This window comes from Taudactylus pleione, unplaced genomic scaffold (genome assembly GCF_031769625.1).
Source record: "Taudactylus pleione unplaced genomic scaffold, aTauple2 ptg000214l, whole genome shotgun sequence".
NCBI lineage: Eukaryota > Metazoa > Chordata > Amphibia > Anura > Myobatrachidae > Taudactylus > Taudactylus pleione.
Genome location: NW_028284616.1, coordinates 15,242,672 through 15,258,811, shown reverse-complemented (window position 1 = coordinate 15,258,811; position 16,140 = coordinate 15,242,672). Strand labels below are relative to the sequence as shown.

Here is a 16,140-nt window from a genome sequence, read left to right as displayed (position 1 = left end):
GGGACAGGTTGTGGGGAGGGGAAGGTTAGGCACTAAGGGGGGAGGGTTAGGTTAGGGTGCGGGGAGGTTAGGTCTAGGCACTAGGGGGGGAGGTTAGGGATAGGCACCGGTGAGGGAGGGTTAGGATACCGAGTGTTTCTGTTTAATTTAAAGAAAAAATCTGTGTAAAAAAAAATAAAATGGCGTGGCCCCCTCCCATAAAAACAACAACCAGCTCCGGGCTTTGGAGCCCCAGTACTGGTTGTGCTAAATACAGTGGACAAATGACGTAGGGGTCCCCCGTGTGAAGCACAACCCAGCACCAGGCTTTTCAGAACCAGTCCTGGTTGCCAAAATACGGGGGACAAATGACGTAGGGGTCCCCCGTATTCAGCGCAACCAGCAGTAGTGGGCTGAGCCGGTTTCGAAATTACAGGGGGAAAAAATGAGTAGGATGCCCCTGTATTTACCAGAACCAACACCGGACCCTTTCTAGCAAGGGGGGGGGGTGTGTGTGTGTGATGCCACAGCCAGGGGAGCCCTTTCACCGGGCCCTCAGCCGAGGCATCACCCATAACTGATAGTCAGCCCAGGCCGGGGATCCCTGGGGAACTGGGAACCCCCCAATAAAGGGGTCCCCCTCCTCAGGGCACCCCAGGCCCAGGTTGATAGCCAGAGCTATCCCCAGCACCCCTGGGTGGTTGGTGCTGGGTTGATTGTGTAGTGTGGTGCATATGAAAATATAAATATTCTCTTTGCAGTAGTACTACAGGTCCCAGCAGGCATCCCCGCATACTGGCACTTGGAGAACCACATGTACCAGCAGGCGGGGCAGTAAGGGCATGCTGGTACATTAAGTACCCCTGCAAAAGAAATATTAAAATAAAACAAAGAGACAATATTTAAAAGTATTTTATTTCTCTGCACGTTCACCTAGGGGAGCGGCAGCCTTTAAGCTCTTTTTCATAGCTGCCGCTTCCCCCAGGACTTCCACGGCGTCTTCACCTGGAGGGCGGCGGCCAGTACGCTCTTTTGCATGGCTGCCGCCCACCCAGGGCTTCCGCGGCGTCTTCTTGCTTCAGCTGGTCTTCTCTCCAGCTACCCGGCCGACAATTAACTGGACGGCGCCTCGTGCTGGGCGTATATAAACCAGCCGAGGGGACGGCGCAATGACGTCATGAGCCGTGATTGGCTCGTGGCGACCATCTTTGAATTTCAAAAATGGCTCTGAGGCACCATTTTTGAAAAGTTGGAAGGCTCGCCTCTCTCAGCCAATGAGCACTCCGCTGCGGGATTTCTGGACTGAAATCCCGCAGCGGAGCTGTCATTCGGGTAGTAGTGTCCTTAGAGGACACTACTAATGTACGAGGGCTCAGGTTTTTTTTTTTCCCAAGACCCTGGATTGCCTGAAGAGGACAGATCCACGCATAGGAGGAGGTGAATATGGATTTTTTATTACAGGTAATCCATAGGATTATCTACTGGAGAAGAGGACAGATTGGCTTCAGGGATACTAGGTATGTGAGATAGTGTTAACGATACTGCTTTAGAACCTCTATACACTCCTGCCTATACCTTCTGATATCCTGCCTATAAACCTCTAAGGATGACGCTATTTTGCGTACGCAGTTATACAGTAAATAAAGACTCCAGACCTAGAACTTGTGGTTCCAAAGCACAAAGTATTATTCAAGTAAAAGTAAAGTCAGTTACACGTTATGATCTAAGTACAATTTAGCGCAAAGGAATTATACAGACCCAAGTACAGTTATACATACGCTGCGCTCTGGACCAGATGTAGGCATCAGCAAGAAACCCCTGTCAATCAGCATTCAGACTAGAAACCCAGGGTCAGAGCACACATATTTATACCCCCCCAGAAATAGACAACGCAATAGAGAAGTTTGTTGCTAATACCATTGGTCCTAAAGGAGAGGGCATATGTTACAAGGCATCTAACAGGTTGGTTCAAATAGACACAGTCCAGCCTCTAACAACTGGTGGTCTCTGGTTTCCCGCCTCATGCTAATCCTAACAGTTGGTCATATAATGTACATTTGTTGCTTGAAGTCTCTGCGGTCCATAAATTGAGAATGCATGTTGCGATCTGTACATCGATGTTATCGGAATACTGTTGAAAGAGTACGCATCAGTACAATACCAAACATGGCTTACTTGTCACGTATAAAACCTTAGTTACCAAATAATCTTTATTTCACAGCAATTATAATAAATGAGCATACTTGAATCTTATATCTTAAAAGCTTATGGAACCTTGTATGTGAATATGTAATGTGTGAGTATGCGAGATTTGATGTAATGATGCTAGTTAACTTAGGGCAGATGCGTGTGCGTGAAGCTAATATTCAGCATTTTCATACAGGATCTTATGCATTCGCTAATATGCGACTAGTTAACAGCGCAATTGTGCGTATTAATGTGTGTATGAGAAATGGTGAAAGCTGCAGTCGCATGATGCTAATAGTAATATCGCCACATGTACTTAAGTGTGAGTTTATCTAAAATGGCGCTTGGGCGACCATTCGCAAAATGGCGTCTTGCGATTTCATTTCCAAGATGGCGTCTTGCGGCCATCGCAAGATGGCGTCGCTGCAATTCAATTTTAAACTGATCTTGCCTCAGCCAATTATCCAGCTTCAACAGTGTGTATGCATGTGTGAGTACATGTGTGTGTGCATGTATGTTTTAATTAAATTTTACTTTTCTACGGTGTGTTCTGTGTTTTTTTTAATATTGCTTTTGCTGTGGAACTACAGGTACCAGCAGGCCCGTAATTGCCCTGTATGCTGATACTTCTGGTTCTCCAAGTACCAGCATGTAGGGGAAGCTTGCTGGGAACTGTAGTTCCACAGCAAAAGCCAATATTTTAACTCTTTACTTGCACCACACATTACACAATCAACCCAGCACCCACTGCCCAAGGGTGCCGGGGATAGCCCGGGCTATCAGCCTGGGGTGTCCTGAGGAGGGGGACCCCTTTATTGTGGGGGTCCCCAGTGATCCCCGGCCTGGGATAACTAGCAGTCTCCCCTGGCTGTGGCATCACCCCCTCCCGCTAGAAAGGGTCCGTTGCTGGTTCTGGTAAATACAGGGGTACCCTACGCATTTTTTCACCCTGTATTTCCAGAACCAGGGCCGGCTCAGAGCCCAGTGCTGGTTGCGCTGAATACAGGGGGACCCCTACGTCATTTGTCCCCCGTATATTGGCAACCAGGACTGTTTCTGAAAAGCCTGGTGCTGGTTGTGCTTCATACGGGGGCCCCCTACGTCATTTGTCCCCTGTATTTAGCACGATCAGTACTGGGGCTCCAAAGCACAATGCTGGCTGTTGTTTTTGGGGAGGGGGTCCCTCCATTTTTTTTTTAACACAGGTTTTTTTTTTAAATTAAACACTGACGCACAGACAGGTCTCACTGACCCGTCCCTGCTTCTGTGTTTGTTTATATAAACACAGATGCAAGTATCAAGGATCTATCAGATCCAAGCCTGCATCTGTATGCTGCTACTTCCCCCAGGTCCTGCCGCCCGCACTGCCGCCGCTAATGCCCGTGGGCCCTGGCCACAGCTGACGCCGGCTACCCCCCGCCCCCCCTGGGTATCTGCCGCAGTTAACGCCGGCATTCTTCCTCCCGGTCCCGACCTTCGCTACTGCCCGCAAAAGGCAGCCATCTTACTGCACCAAAGTGAAGCCACAATGACTACACCTGCTGGAGGCTCCTACTGAGGCTGCGCAAGGAATATAAATTTCCTATCTCTATAATGGTGGATTTGTGAGGTAATAGTTCAAAAACTGTAACTTTCTCAAATACCTGAACCCCAAAAGGCCCTATCCTGGAACAATAGCTACCTAATAAAACAAACCCCAAGTCTAAATTCACCCCCTACCCTGAGTTATGCCTTCCCAAAAATCCCCCATAGAGAACAGCAGAAAAGTGGTCCGAACTCAGAGCGTCAGAAAAAACTGACAGTTGGAACTATAGATTCCTCCAAAATCCAAATTTTTCAATATTTTGCCCTGAAATTTGGCATGCAGCAGAGCGACAGTTATAGCCACCCGTGCCAAATTTCAGCCCGGTACCTCCAATAGCTTTTGACGTGTAGCCCCTTAAACACTCTGCGCCCCCCCCCCCCCCTCTTTCGGAATTCTCTATGGAGATTTCCTATTCAGCCTTAATATAAGGGCACGATAACATATATATTTATATATGTGAATATATATATATATACACAACAGAAAGGGGTACAATGGCGGCACTCACGGGTCCTTGATAAAGGTCTATGAGACCGAAGTGTTGAACAAGGATTGACACAGCTTGTCAGACTGATTCTTCTCTTAAAGGACTCGTGAGTGCCGCCATTGTACCCCATTCAGTTGTCTGCATAAGGTTATTCATTAACCTTTAGGAGGGCAGCTGGGCATTTTGCTTACCTGTTACAGTGGAGTGCCGGTATTTTGATTTGTGTATGTATATATTATATATATATATATATATATATATATATATACACTGACCGATCACTGTTGCCAGCAGTGATCGGGCACATAAAGGGCAGATGCGGCACTGACAACCCTGCTGTCTGCTTCTAGTGCAAATACAGCAGCACTGTGAAGCGAGCGGAAGGGTCGGGAGGTCCCGGGAGCAGGAAACAGCCGCGGCGGATGCTTGGAGTCGGAGATATGCTGCTGCGGCTCCTCTCACTGAAGGCAGCAATGCTGTGAGTGGTGTGTCGGTGGCTTGACTTAGTGCAGCAGCCGTGGCGACTACTAGCAGCCACAGCTGCTGGATTTTTTTTAAATCAGCTTCCCGATCACTGCTGGCCACAGTGTTTGGGACACAACAGCAGCCGCGTATACAAGGAGCAGCGGCTGTGCTTCTATGTAAGTCACAGCTGTCCTTGCAGCTGCGCTGTGAGGGGGATGATGCCGGGTGTCTCATCACTGTGGCCAGCAGCGATCGGGACACAAATGAGGGGGAGCCGTGGGTGTAGAAGGACCAGGAGGGCTCTCCGATATATTTGGCTGCGGGAAGATTAGCTTCCTGCAGCTGCCTAGTGGGCGTTTCTGACTGGTCGGAACCATTACGACCCTGTCATTTAAAGCCCAGCCTGGTGTGGTCGCAACTGTTGCGACCATGCCAGGCAAGTAGTTAATGGCTTCAATCTACACAACAAGAGGTAAACACATTTTTATTTTACACTCACTAATGCAGTGGTCTTTGTCGAACAATTTCAAACCAGTGAATGTGCTCTTGCAGTGCCAGACTGGTCATAACCAAACTTACAGACATCCATGAAGACACAACATCCAACCCATAGCCTATAGAGAAGGGGTTTTCAACCGTCCAGCTGCCGTGGAACTACACATTCCAGCATACCCTGCCACAGTTTTAGCATGCCCCAAAGGCAAAACTGTGGCAGGACATACTGGGATGCGTAGTTCCAGAGCAGCTGTAGGGCCGCATGTTGAATACTCTTGGTACAGAGCACCTGTGTGCAGCTATGATAAATGGACAGCTTCAGTAGACACTGAGAAGGACATTTCAAAATGAAGATTTACATTTAAACTTTCAAAGGGGAAGAAAATTTGGGATTTTTTTTTTAAAACTACAAGTATTCAATTAGAGTGCAGCAAGACTTAAATCATAATATTCAGAAACCTGTGAGAAGGAAATGTTGGTCTGCAACTACAGTAATTGAGCTCTTGGGCAGAGAACTTACAGCTGATTTTTAGTCAGATAATTGGATGGGATCGTTTATTTACAATTATCGGTCGACACTATCGTCCCTTGTCTAATAGCATGCGACTGGCACGATACTACGTGCTGGTGCGTTTTTAACACAATTACACGCGAACGCATACACACACTTATGAAATGGTTCCCACACATTATAGTTAATAGCTAGAGTTATTTATAATTATTAATAATGACGATGTAAGATGTATTTATAAGAGATCTAAGGTTCAGAATACAGTGAACATGTCATGTTTGGTATCATACTAGATCCCTGTTTATTTGCAGACATCCATTTCTATCGGCAAAGAGATCGCACCGTGCGTACTCTAGTTATGGATGATAGGGAGCAACTGATTAGAATGCCATTTTCTGTATGTAGTTTTGTAGTCAGTTTAAATTCGTTCTTCGGCGGGAAAACGCACAATAGAGACTGTTGGAGAACTGACCCATACCCCTGATGATACCGTATGAACTGACCAATGACCAGACTGGTTTGAAGCCGGGACCTATGAAAACCTGCCAACTGTGTCCTTTGTTTCCAATGTAAACTGAATTGTATATATACCTGTGTACTGAGTCCAGTGTTCAGTCATCTTCATTTTGTGACCACAGGCTTCAGGACTGAATGACTGTATATTGGATCCAGTGCGCATGTATTGGTTGTACTTATTGTATATTTTAAGCTTGTTACTCTAAATTGTTAAACTTCTATCGCGTTATTTTTTATTTATTTTTTTTTTACCTAAAATCACTTTTTGTGCTTTGGAACCACACAATTTTTCATAGCGACTAAACGGCATTCATAGCACTAATATGCTAAATGTTCAACTTCCTACTGCACCCCGGCTTCCCAGAATCACTCCTATGGTACACTTGGGTGCCTCATGGCATAAATACAGGATTACTTGAAACAAAGCAATAAACATAGTTAATTCTTAATCCTATCAAATATTCTGGTAGCCTAGACAGTAGACTGAACTTGTATCTACTGCTTTACTTTAATACTTGAAAAGCTGATTAGGTAGGTTTAATGCATTAATACAGTATAAACAAGAGGGTAAGCATTACTTTCAATCACCTTTCTTCTGAGCAAGATAATAGCATTTCCATGGACGCTGTTGCAGAAAGGGATATTTATATATCCCTTTATATAATTAAAACTTTCATAAACTCACATAAAATATGGAATAGCTGCCGTGGAAAGGTACAGATGACCAGATTAGGCAAGAGTGACCTTTATGTGCCATACGCAGGTGTACCTAGAGCTTTCATTAAAGCCAGCCTTCTGGCCTAAAGCCAGAAGGCTGGCTTTAGGCCAGATCTGGGAAGAAGAATTTAGCAAATGAATTGCATACTCAAGATAACACAGCCACCTGGTCTGACTGGATACAATTAATGATTCAAGTATAATTTAAATTACTTCTGTAAACAGTTTGTTAATAAAACTCACAATCGTAGTTACATAAGCAACTGGTAGTTATATTTTTATTATGTTCTTATTATAAAAAAGTATATTATGTAGGAATGCAGAATTTTCTACAAAGCTCTAGGCTTTTACTGATGAAATGAATAAGATAGTGATTGGAAGCAAGCTATGGAAGATTACTACTTCTCCTTGTTGGCACTGATATATAATGCAAATCATGGCGTTCTCCTCTTAAAAGAATGTGCTTGGTAAGATGTTTATTTAGATCAGTGTCAAAATAAGGATGATGGTGTCTCTACCACTCTGTGGCAATGTCAGTAACCAAGCCAGATACATAAAATGGTTTCATGTGGAATACTACATTTTTAAGCATATGCCTATTGTTGGAGGCTTCTTTTGGAGCATCTTACCACGGCCGGATTAAAGGCAGGGAGACAGGGGCGGTCGTCCCGGGGTCCCCACACTTATGGGGTCCCCACACGCTGTTCCTTGCCACATCCCCCTATGAACACTTTTTTTTCTTCTAAAGGAGCCGCCAGCAGCGACCCGCGATTAAGCCCCTCCTGGTGTTCGGCTCCGCCCCCATTTTAAGGACCCGCTAATCACTCTGGTCCTCCAACACTACTGCTGCTGCCTCTGAAACTAGGGAGGTAAGCAGCAATGTATATGTTTATCTGTGTATATACTGTATATACAGTCAGGTGCATAAAAATTGGGACATTGACATAATTTTCATATTTTGGCTTCTATTCACCACCTCAATGGCTTTGAAATGAAACAAACAAGATGTGCTTTAACTGCAGACTTTCAGATTTAATTTGAGGGTAATTACATCCAAATCAGGTGAACGGTGTAGGAATTACAACGGTTTCTATATGTGCCTCCCACTTTTTAAGGGGCCAAAAGTAATGGGACAAACTAAACAATCCTAAATCTAACTTTCACTTTTTAATACTTTGTTGCAAATCCTTTGCAGGCAATTACAGCCTGAAGTCTGGAACGCATAGACATCACCAGACAATGGGTTTAATCACTGGTGATGCTCTGCCAGGCCTCTACTGCAAATGTCTTCAGTTCCTGCTTGTTCTTGGGGCATTTTCCCTTCAGTTTTGTCTTCATCAAGTGAAATGCATGCTCAATCAGATTCAGGTCAGGGGATTGACTTGGCCATTGCATAACATTCCACTTTTTAGTCTTAAAAACTCTTTGGTTGCTTTAGCAGTATGCTTCGGATCATTGTCCATCTGCACTGTGAAGCGCCGTCCAATGAGTTCTGAAGCATTTGACTGAATATGAGCATATAATATTGCCTGAAACACTTCAGAATTCATTCTGCTGCTTTTGTCAGCAGTCACATCATCAATAAATACAAGGGAACCAGTTCCATTAGCAGCCAAACATGCCCACGCCATGACACTACCACCACCATGCTTCACTGATGAGGTGGTATGTTTTGGATCATGAGCAGTTCCTTTCCTTCTCCATACTCTTCTCTTCCCATCACTCTGGTACAAGTTGATCTTTGTCTCATTTGTCCATAGGATGTTGTTCCAAAACTGTAATGGCTTTTTTGGATGTTGTTTGGCAAACTGGAATCTGGTCTTCCTGTTTTTGTGGCTCACCAATGGTTTACATCTTGTGGTGAACCCTCTATATTCACTCTTGTGAAGTCTTCTCGATTGTTGACTTTGACACATATACACCTACCTCTTGGAGAGTGTTCTTGATTTGGCCAACTGTTGTATAGGGGTTTTTCTTCACCAGGGAAATAATTCTTCTGTCATCCACCACAGTTGTTTTCCGTGGTCTTCCGGGTCTTTTGGTGTTGCTGAGCTCTCTGGTGCGTTTTTTCTTTTTAAGAATGTTCCAAACAGTTGATTTGGCCACAACTAATGTTTTTGCTATCTCTTTGATGGGTTTGTTTTGATTTTTCAGCCTAATGATGGCTTGCTTCACTGATAGTGACAGCTCTTCGGATCTCATATTGAGAGTCGACAGCAACTGATTCCAAATGCAAATGTCACACCTAGAATCAACTCCAGACCTTTTACCTGCTTAATTGATAATGAAATAACGAGGGAATAGCCCACACCTGTCCATGAAATAGCTTTTGAGTTGATAGTCCCATTACTTTTGGCCCCTTAAAAAGTGGGAGGCACCTATAGAAACCGTTGTAATTCCTACACCGTTCACCTGATTTGGATGTAATTACCCTCAAATTAAATCTGAAAGTCTGCAGTTAAAGCACATCTTGTTTGTTTCATTTCAAAGCCATTGTGGAGGTGAATAGCAGCCAAAATATGAAAATTCTGTCAATGTCCTAATATTTATGCACCTGAGTGTGTGTGTGTGTGTGTGTGTGTGTGTGTGTGTGTATATATATATATATATATATATACACACATACATATATAATATAGCAGTCCCGCTAGGCTGTTTTAGCAGGGCGCCGCACCCTGCCCTATTTCTAAAAGGCAAAAAGCACCCTGCCCTCCGGTGCGGCGTCCCGCTCAAACAGCCTGCAGGTGCCGTCCCCACCCGCGGGTCGAAGTGTCCCTCAGGTGGGGAAAACTGCTGGTGAATGCATGCCGGGCGCATGCATTCACACAGAAAGCAGCACTTGGGGGCAGCCCGGAACGCCCCCAAGAGTGACTAAAAAGGCATGCGTCTTAAAGACATTCCCCCTTTTCATTGGCCACGCCTCCTTTTTGGGCACGCATGCCTAGATGTGCTCTTTCTCTAGGGCGTTGGACTAGAGGAAACACATACATACACATATATATATATATATATATATTAAACTTTTATTGATAGGGGCCCCCACACGTTTGTTGCCCAGGGCCCCCCACAGACCTTAATCCGGCCTTGCATCTTACCCTTCACAGAACCCAAGATATTTAATGTCTATCTGACCTATAAGTTACATTTAGCTTTTATGGCAAACAATTTTGCATGAAGAATTTAAATGTCCTTTTCACACATAACTTCTTTACATACCGTGAAAGTTCTCCATCTGTCTTGAGCACAATGTCTTGCAAATTCTTGATTGTGCTGCACAGGTCTACATTTTCATCAACTGAGCAAGACATAGTTTCTTCAAGAAGACATTTAGTGGCATTTAGAGGTTTCTGAATCTCCTCTACATTATAGTATAGAGATGTAAAAAGAAAAGAAAATGTGACTCAATATCATAAGTGTGTATGTACACCGTATACAACGTACTGAAACAAAGGGTCACACAATAGGCATCACACTATTGAAGCTATTTTATAGAACATTATTAAATAAGTTGTTCCTTTTGCACAGCCATCTAAATATTAACTGCAGGTTCCAGTATATAAGAATGTGGGTTTTAATGCATTTCCTCTCTTACAGTAAAGGCAATTATTCCTGGGTTACATAAAAACAGAGTGCCTTATGTACTATGTAATAAAAAAGGACAGAGGAAAGCAATGTTCTAATGTTTTCTTAGGGTAAACCACTGATCACTTGGATGACTGACATTATCTGTTGTATGATGTGTTGCTCAGGTAACAAGGTGACACTTTATATACTCTAACATTACATTGTTAGGTAATATTAAAATACTAAAAATAATAAACAGTTTTTGCTTCTGCTAAGAACTAGGTGCGGAATATGTGAATAACTTGCAAAGACAGCAGTGTTGCACAATACTTCAGCATGAAAGAAGTTTCTCAGTGCTGTGTACAAAGTGTGGGAGACAGGACTGTGCAAAGTTATGCCCAGAATTTCAAAACTTCTAACAGCTTCATTCAGGCAGAAAGGCAACAAATTAAAGTACACAGCCTTTTTGTTTCAAGTCCAAAATGCCATAAAACAAAACAAAAAAAAAAGCGAGAAAAAAAAAAAGCACTTGCCATGCAGGGGGCTAATTGCAACTGGAAGACATAAAGCTTCATTATTTTGCCAGAAATAGAAGACAGACTGATATTGCTGCTGTGGCTGTAGTCTGTGCACTGGTTATTAGGTCAGATGAAAAGTGAATTAGGCAGAGAAAGAAAGATCGGTGCAGGAATAATAAAAAAATATAAAAATAAAAAAAAACAGGAAAAGAAAGGCGGCAAAGAAACGAGCCATGTTAATTCTGAATACCCAGGTATTTCTGTCGGGTGCCAACAAAATGGATATCTTTTATAGGCAGTTGATGCCTTGTGCAGTCCACAGCTGTGGCAAAAGATGTGTAGTTGTCTTTGAATTGCTTCATGGCTGCAGAAGAGGGCGCCAGAGTTTCAGCCTGAGATGAATGGAACACCAGAACAGAGAGTGAATACCAATACATCAAAATACACAAACAAAACAATGACATTACCATAAAATGACTAAGGCAAAACATACAGCATAAGTTCATTTAAAAAGGCAGATATACTTAATATGTATTAAATTGTGTCCCATCAAAGCCCATTAGCAATGAAAATGCTGCAGGCAACTTTTACTGGAATACCCACCCAAACAATAAAGGAAATAAATAGGTAAAGACAAGACAGTTGTGTTACTTTCTTCAAAGATGAAGCAGTGACCTCAGGACAAAAATATGAAGGGCTGCTCAACTATAATACATATAAACAGCAGTTATACAACTTGTGCTGAGTATTCATAGTGGTCAGGAATTCACATCCTGACTACACTGACAAAGCAACTTAATCACTGCAAAACAGCTGTCAGCCCTTGAGGGGTAGCATTAGCTATGCTCAGGGCTCCATCTGTAGAAGAAAGCTGGTGCCCTCCGTCACAAGGTTTAGCAGTTCAAAGTATCCCATTCTACATGACACAATCATGGCAAGGCTTCATGTTCTGGGACCATGATGAAGTAAACCTACTCCTAAAATGTACTTATTAAGACTTATGGTGCATACACACGATCAGATTTTTTCTTCAGATATGGACGATAACGATTTAAAAATCGTTCAGTCGTTCATATCTGAAGGAAAATCGTTCATATCTGACATGCCTGAACGATGGACGATCAACGATGCGCGTTCCCGTTTGTCAGATAACGATATCTGACATCTGATGGGTTTGCAGTCAGACTTGGACGATTCCATTCATTTTAATGCAGTCAAAAATCGTTCAATCGTTCAAATCGTTCAGAACTTTGGTAAAATCGTTCAGTCGTTCATCTGACAAATCTGACAAGTCTGACAAATCTGACCGTGTGTACGCTCCATTAGGGCTGGATTCTGAGTCACAAAGTAAGGAAATGCTAAAGTGCACATAGTCGCATGCATCTATGGAATCACACTGCCTCACTCCTCCATCAATGAGATCAGTCATCAACACTATCATTTGCACTTACACCTACCACATGCAAGCTGCAGGTGATGCGAATGAATGTGGCATCCACTCTGCATACGCACAACTCTTGCGTGCATCCGCATTGTTGCCGCCCAGGGGCTGCAGAGAAGTGGCCGAGATGCGTAAAACTCTGAAATGCTCATACGGTCACAAAAATGCAGCTGTATTAGGACTCAGAATCAGGCCTTTAGTGCAGAGGCCTCAGTGCTGCTTATTGTTTATTGTCATATTATATTAAGGTTTTAATTCCCAAATTGCATACTGTGCACCCTGGGTTTCCTTGGGGCACTTGCAGGGATGCCATGGGTTGGTGCTCCAGAACCAAATCAAATTATTTATTGGGCAATGTGATAGACAAAACCAATACTAGTGGCTGCCAATCATAAAATATTCGTACAAACAAACAGAAGTGCAACCCTGGCCACCACCACATAACTGATCCTAAGGATAACAGGTAAGTACAACTGAATTAAAGGTCATAATTTTTGCAAAATTTGTCAATAAGAAACTTTTGACTTCGGGTGGCGTTAAAAAAAAAAAGAGATATGGTAATAAATTACCTTTGTTATCGCTCTTTTCTTGAAGTCCATAGGGTCCACAGGGAGACCTTGGGGTATAGGTGATGCAGAGTCATCCGGGCACCTTACGCAGTAAATTTTTCTCCTCGGATGCACTTTGGTCTCCCTCCATACCCCGCCATCGGGCCAGAGGAACCTCAGTTTCATAGCAAAACAAAGGCTGGAGGAGGATAAAAGAGAGAGAAGAAAGTCTGGAACACTCAAGAATCACATTCTCACACAGAAGGAAACGGAAAACCGGTAACCAGAGTGAAGCCCAGCTGAAGCACAGGAGCGTCTGGGCGGGTGCCTATGGACTTCGAAGAAAGAGAGAAAAACAAAGGTAAGTTCTTACCATATCTCTCATTTTCCTCTTCAGGATCCATAGGCTCCACAGGGAGACCTTGGGGATGTCCCAAAGCAATCCCTTTAAGGGTGGGGACGCTCCTGTGTAGAAAGGAGAATCCGCCCTGTCCTGGTGAAAAACTAGAAATGGGGAACGGCAAGAGAGAGCCCCCAAATCTGACACTCGTCTGGTAAAAGCGATAGCCAGAAGAAAAACCGTCTTAGCTGTAAGCCATTTAAGATCCACCGAGTCCAGGGGTTCAAATGGAGGGCCCTGGCGGGTCCTAAGGACCACAGCCAAATCCCAAAGAGCCACAGGATTGACAAAGGGAGGCTGAATGTGAAGGACACCCTGTAGGAAAGTGCGAATAGCATGAAGACGAGCAATCCGTCACTGAAACCACACTGAAAGGGCAGATACATGCACCTTCAGCGAGGCAAACCTGTGGGACGACACCATTCAAAGTAGGTATGCCACACCCTGTGGTAAATCCTAGCAGAGGCAGGTTTTCATGCTCTGAGCATGGTGTTAACCACAAAGCCGGAAAAACCCTTGGAACTCAGGATGGATGTCTCAAGAGCCACGCCGTCAAAGGCAGACGACCCAGGTCCGGGTAAAAGCAAGGACCCTGAGACAAAAGGTCCGACCGTTGAGGCAACAGCGTGTCGATGGAGAGACGAGATCTGAGTACCAGTGACGTCTGGGCCACGCTGGAGTCCCCAGGAGGAGAGTGCCTCATTCTTGTTTGAACTTCCAAAGTATTCGAGGAAGAAGGGAGATTGGAGGGAACAGGTATGCAAACTGGAAGGACCTCTTGACTGACAGAACTTCTACCAAGAGAGTCCTGGTGTCTCTTGTCCTGGACCTGTACACTGACCGTTTGTGATTGTGTCGGGAGGCCATGAGGTCCACTTCCGGAAGGCCTCACTTGTCCACTAGAAGCTGAAAGACTTCTTGGTGAAGAGACCATTCCCCGGGATGCACGTCGTGACGGATGAGGAAGTCCGTTTCCCAATTGAGAACTCCTGGGATGAACACTGCCGATATGGCTGGGAGATGACCTTCCGCCCATGTCAGAATGCGTGACACCTCTGTCATTGCCGCCTGACTTCGAGTTCCTCCTTGATGGTTGATGTAAGCCATGGTGGTGGCGTTGTCTGACTGAACTTGCACAGGCAATCCGCGAAGTAGGAGTCTGACCTGTTGCAGGGCCCTGAAGACCGCCTGAAGTTCCAATATATTGATTGGCAGGGCAGACTCCTCTGCTGTCCATATACCCTGAGTGTGGACCTGTCACTGCGCCCCAACCCCGGAGACTGGCGTCCGTCGTCAGGAGGACCCAGTCCAGAATCCAAAAGGGGTGCCCCCTGGTGAGGTGATCCATCTGCTGCCACCAAACCAGAGGCAGATGCACCTTCGGAGAGAGCACCATCGTTTGTGCCTTTATCTGATGGGGTAATCCGTCCCATCTGGAGAGGCTCAATTTCTGTAGAGGCCAAGAACGAAACTCTGCATATTCCACCATGTCAAAAATCGATACCATGGATCCCAGTAACTGCATTGCCGAGTGGATGGACACTCGGCGACTGTGGAGGCATCTGCGTTGTCGTGTCTGCAAAGTGGAGATCTTTCCCGCAGTCAGAAAGATCCGCTGCTGTTGTGAATTCAACAGAGCTCCCAGATGGAGCATCCTCTGGGATGGAGTCAAGGGGGACTTCGTCCAATTCATCAGCCACCAGTGCATCTGTACCACAGATATTGTCAGCTGTAGGTGGTGGTGAATTACCTCTGGAGACCCTGCCAGCAATAAGAGGTTGTCCAGGTATGGTAACAGGCGGACCCCCTGCAGCCGCAGATGGGCTGCCATTACCGCCATAATTTTGGTAAACACCCGAGGTGCAGTAGAAAGGCCAAACGCTAGAGACCGAAACTGGAAATGTTGCTGTAGTACAGCAAACCTGAGAAAACGCTCGAGCGCCGAAGTAATCGGAATATGCAGGTATGCATCCGAATATCCAGTGAAACCATAACATCCCCAGGTTCCATAGCCAGTATAATAGAGCGTAGGGTTTCCATCCTGAACCGAGGTATCCTGAGGAATTTGTTCAGGGACTTGAGATTGAGGATAGGTCGGTGGGATCAGTTTGGTTTTTGAACCAGAAAAAGGCTGGAATAATAACCCGTTCCCCTCTAGGATAACGACCGATACAATGACCCCTGCCTGAGCTAGGATTGTACTGCCTCTTGAATTGCTAAGGCCTTGTCCTTGTTTTACAGGCCTGTGCAGAAGAACTGATGGGGAGGTCTTCTGCGGAAGGAGAGGGCGTATCCGTGAGAGACCACTTCTCTTACCCAGGTGTCTGTGGTAGTCTGACACCAGTACTGGGCGAATGGAAGAAGTCGCAATAGCCGCAGTGGAAATCCTGGCATTCAATAAGCTGACATCCAAGGCAGCCTAGTTTATATAGGTGGCTGAATCTCAGAGGTTGCCCACTAGATTCAACTGCTCTCTGGTAGCATCCAAGGACAAGGACCCTTCCAGGGTGTTCATCCAACATTCCATAGCTCTAGCTACCCAGCAGATAGCCATGGCCGGTCTGCAAGCAACACCTGAAAGGGAGTAAATCGATTTCAGGTAAACCTCCACCTTCCTATCTGTAGTATCCTTTAAGGACTACATGTATGGCATAGGGAGGGTCGCGGTGTTAACCAAGCGCGTCACATGAGAATCCACCGCTGGCGTAGTTTCCCATTTGGTAAAAT

The 16,140-nt window shown here is 44.9% G+C and overlaps 1 protein-coding gene across 2 annotated transcripts in view; it reads right to left on the bottom strand.

Moving 5' to 3' along the window:
- The window catches only part of HAUS8 (HAUS augmin like complex subunit 8), a 132,981-nt gene that overhangs the window by 18,349 nt on the left and 98,492 nt on the right, over positions 1 to 16,140 (bottom strand). For both annotated transcript variants that reach the window (XM_088478564.1, XM_088478563.1), the window contains 2 exons: positions 11,275 to 11,416; positions 10,159 to 10,300 (listed from right to left, as the gene is read on the bottom strand). In XM_088478564.1, coding sequence (XP_088334690.1) covers positions 10,159 to 10,300; positions 11,275 to 11,416 — 284 coding nt within the window. The remainder of the gene's footprint in view (positions 1 to 10,158; positions 10,301 to 11,274; positions 11,417 to 16,140) is intronic.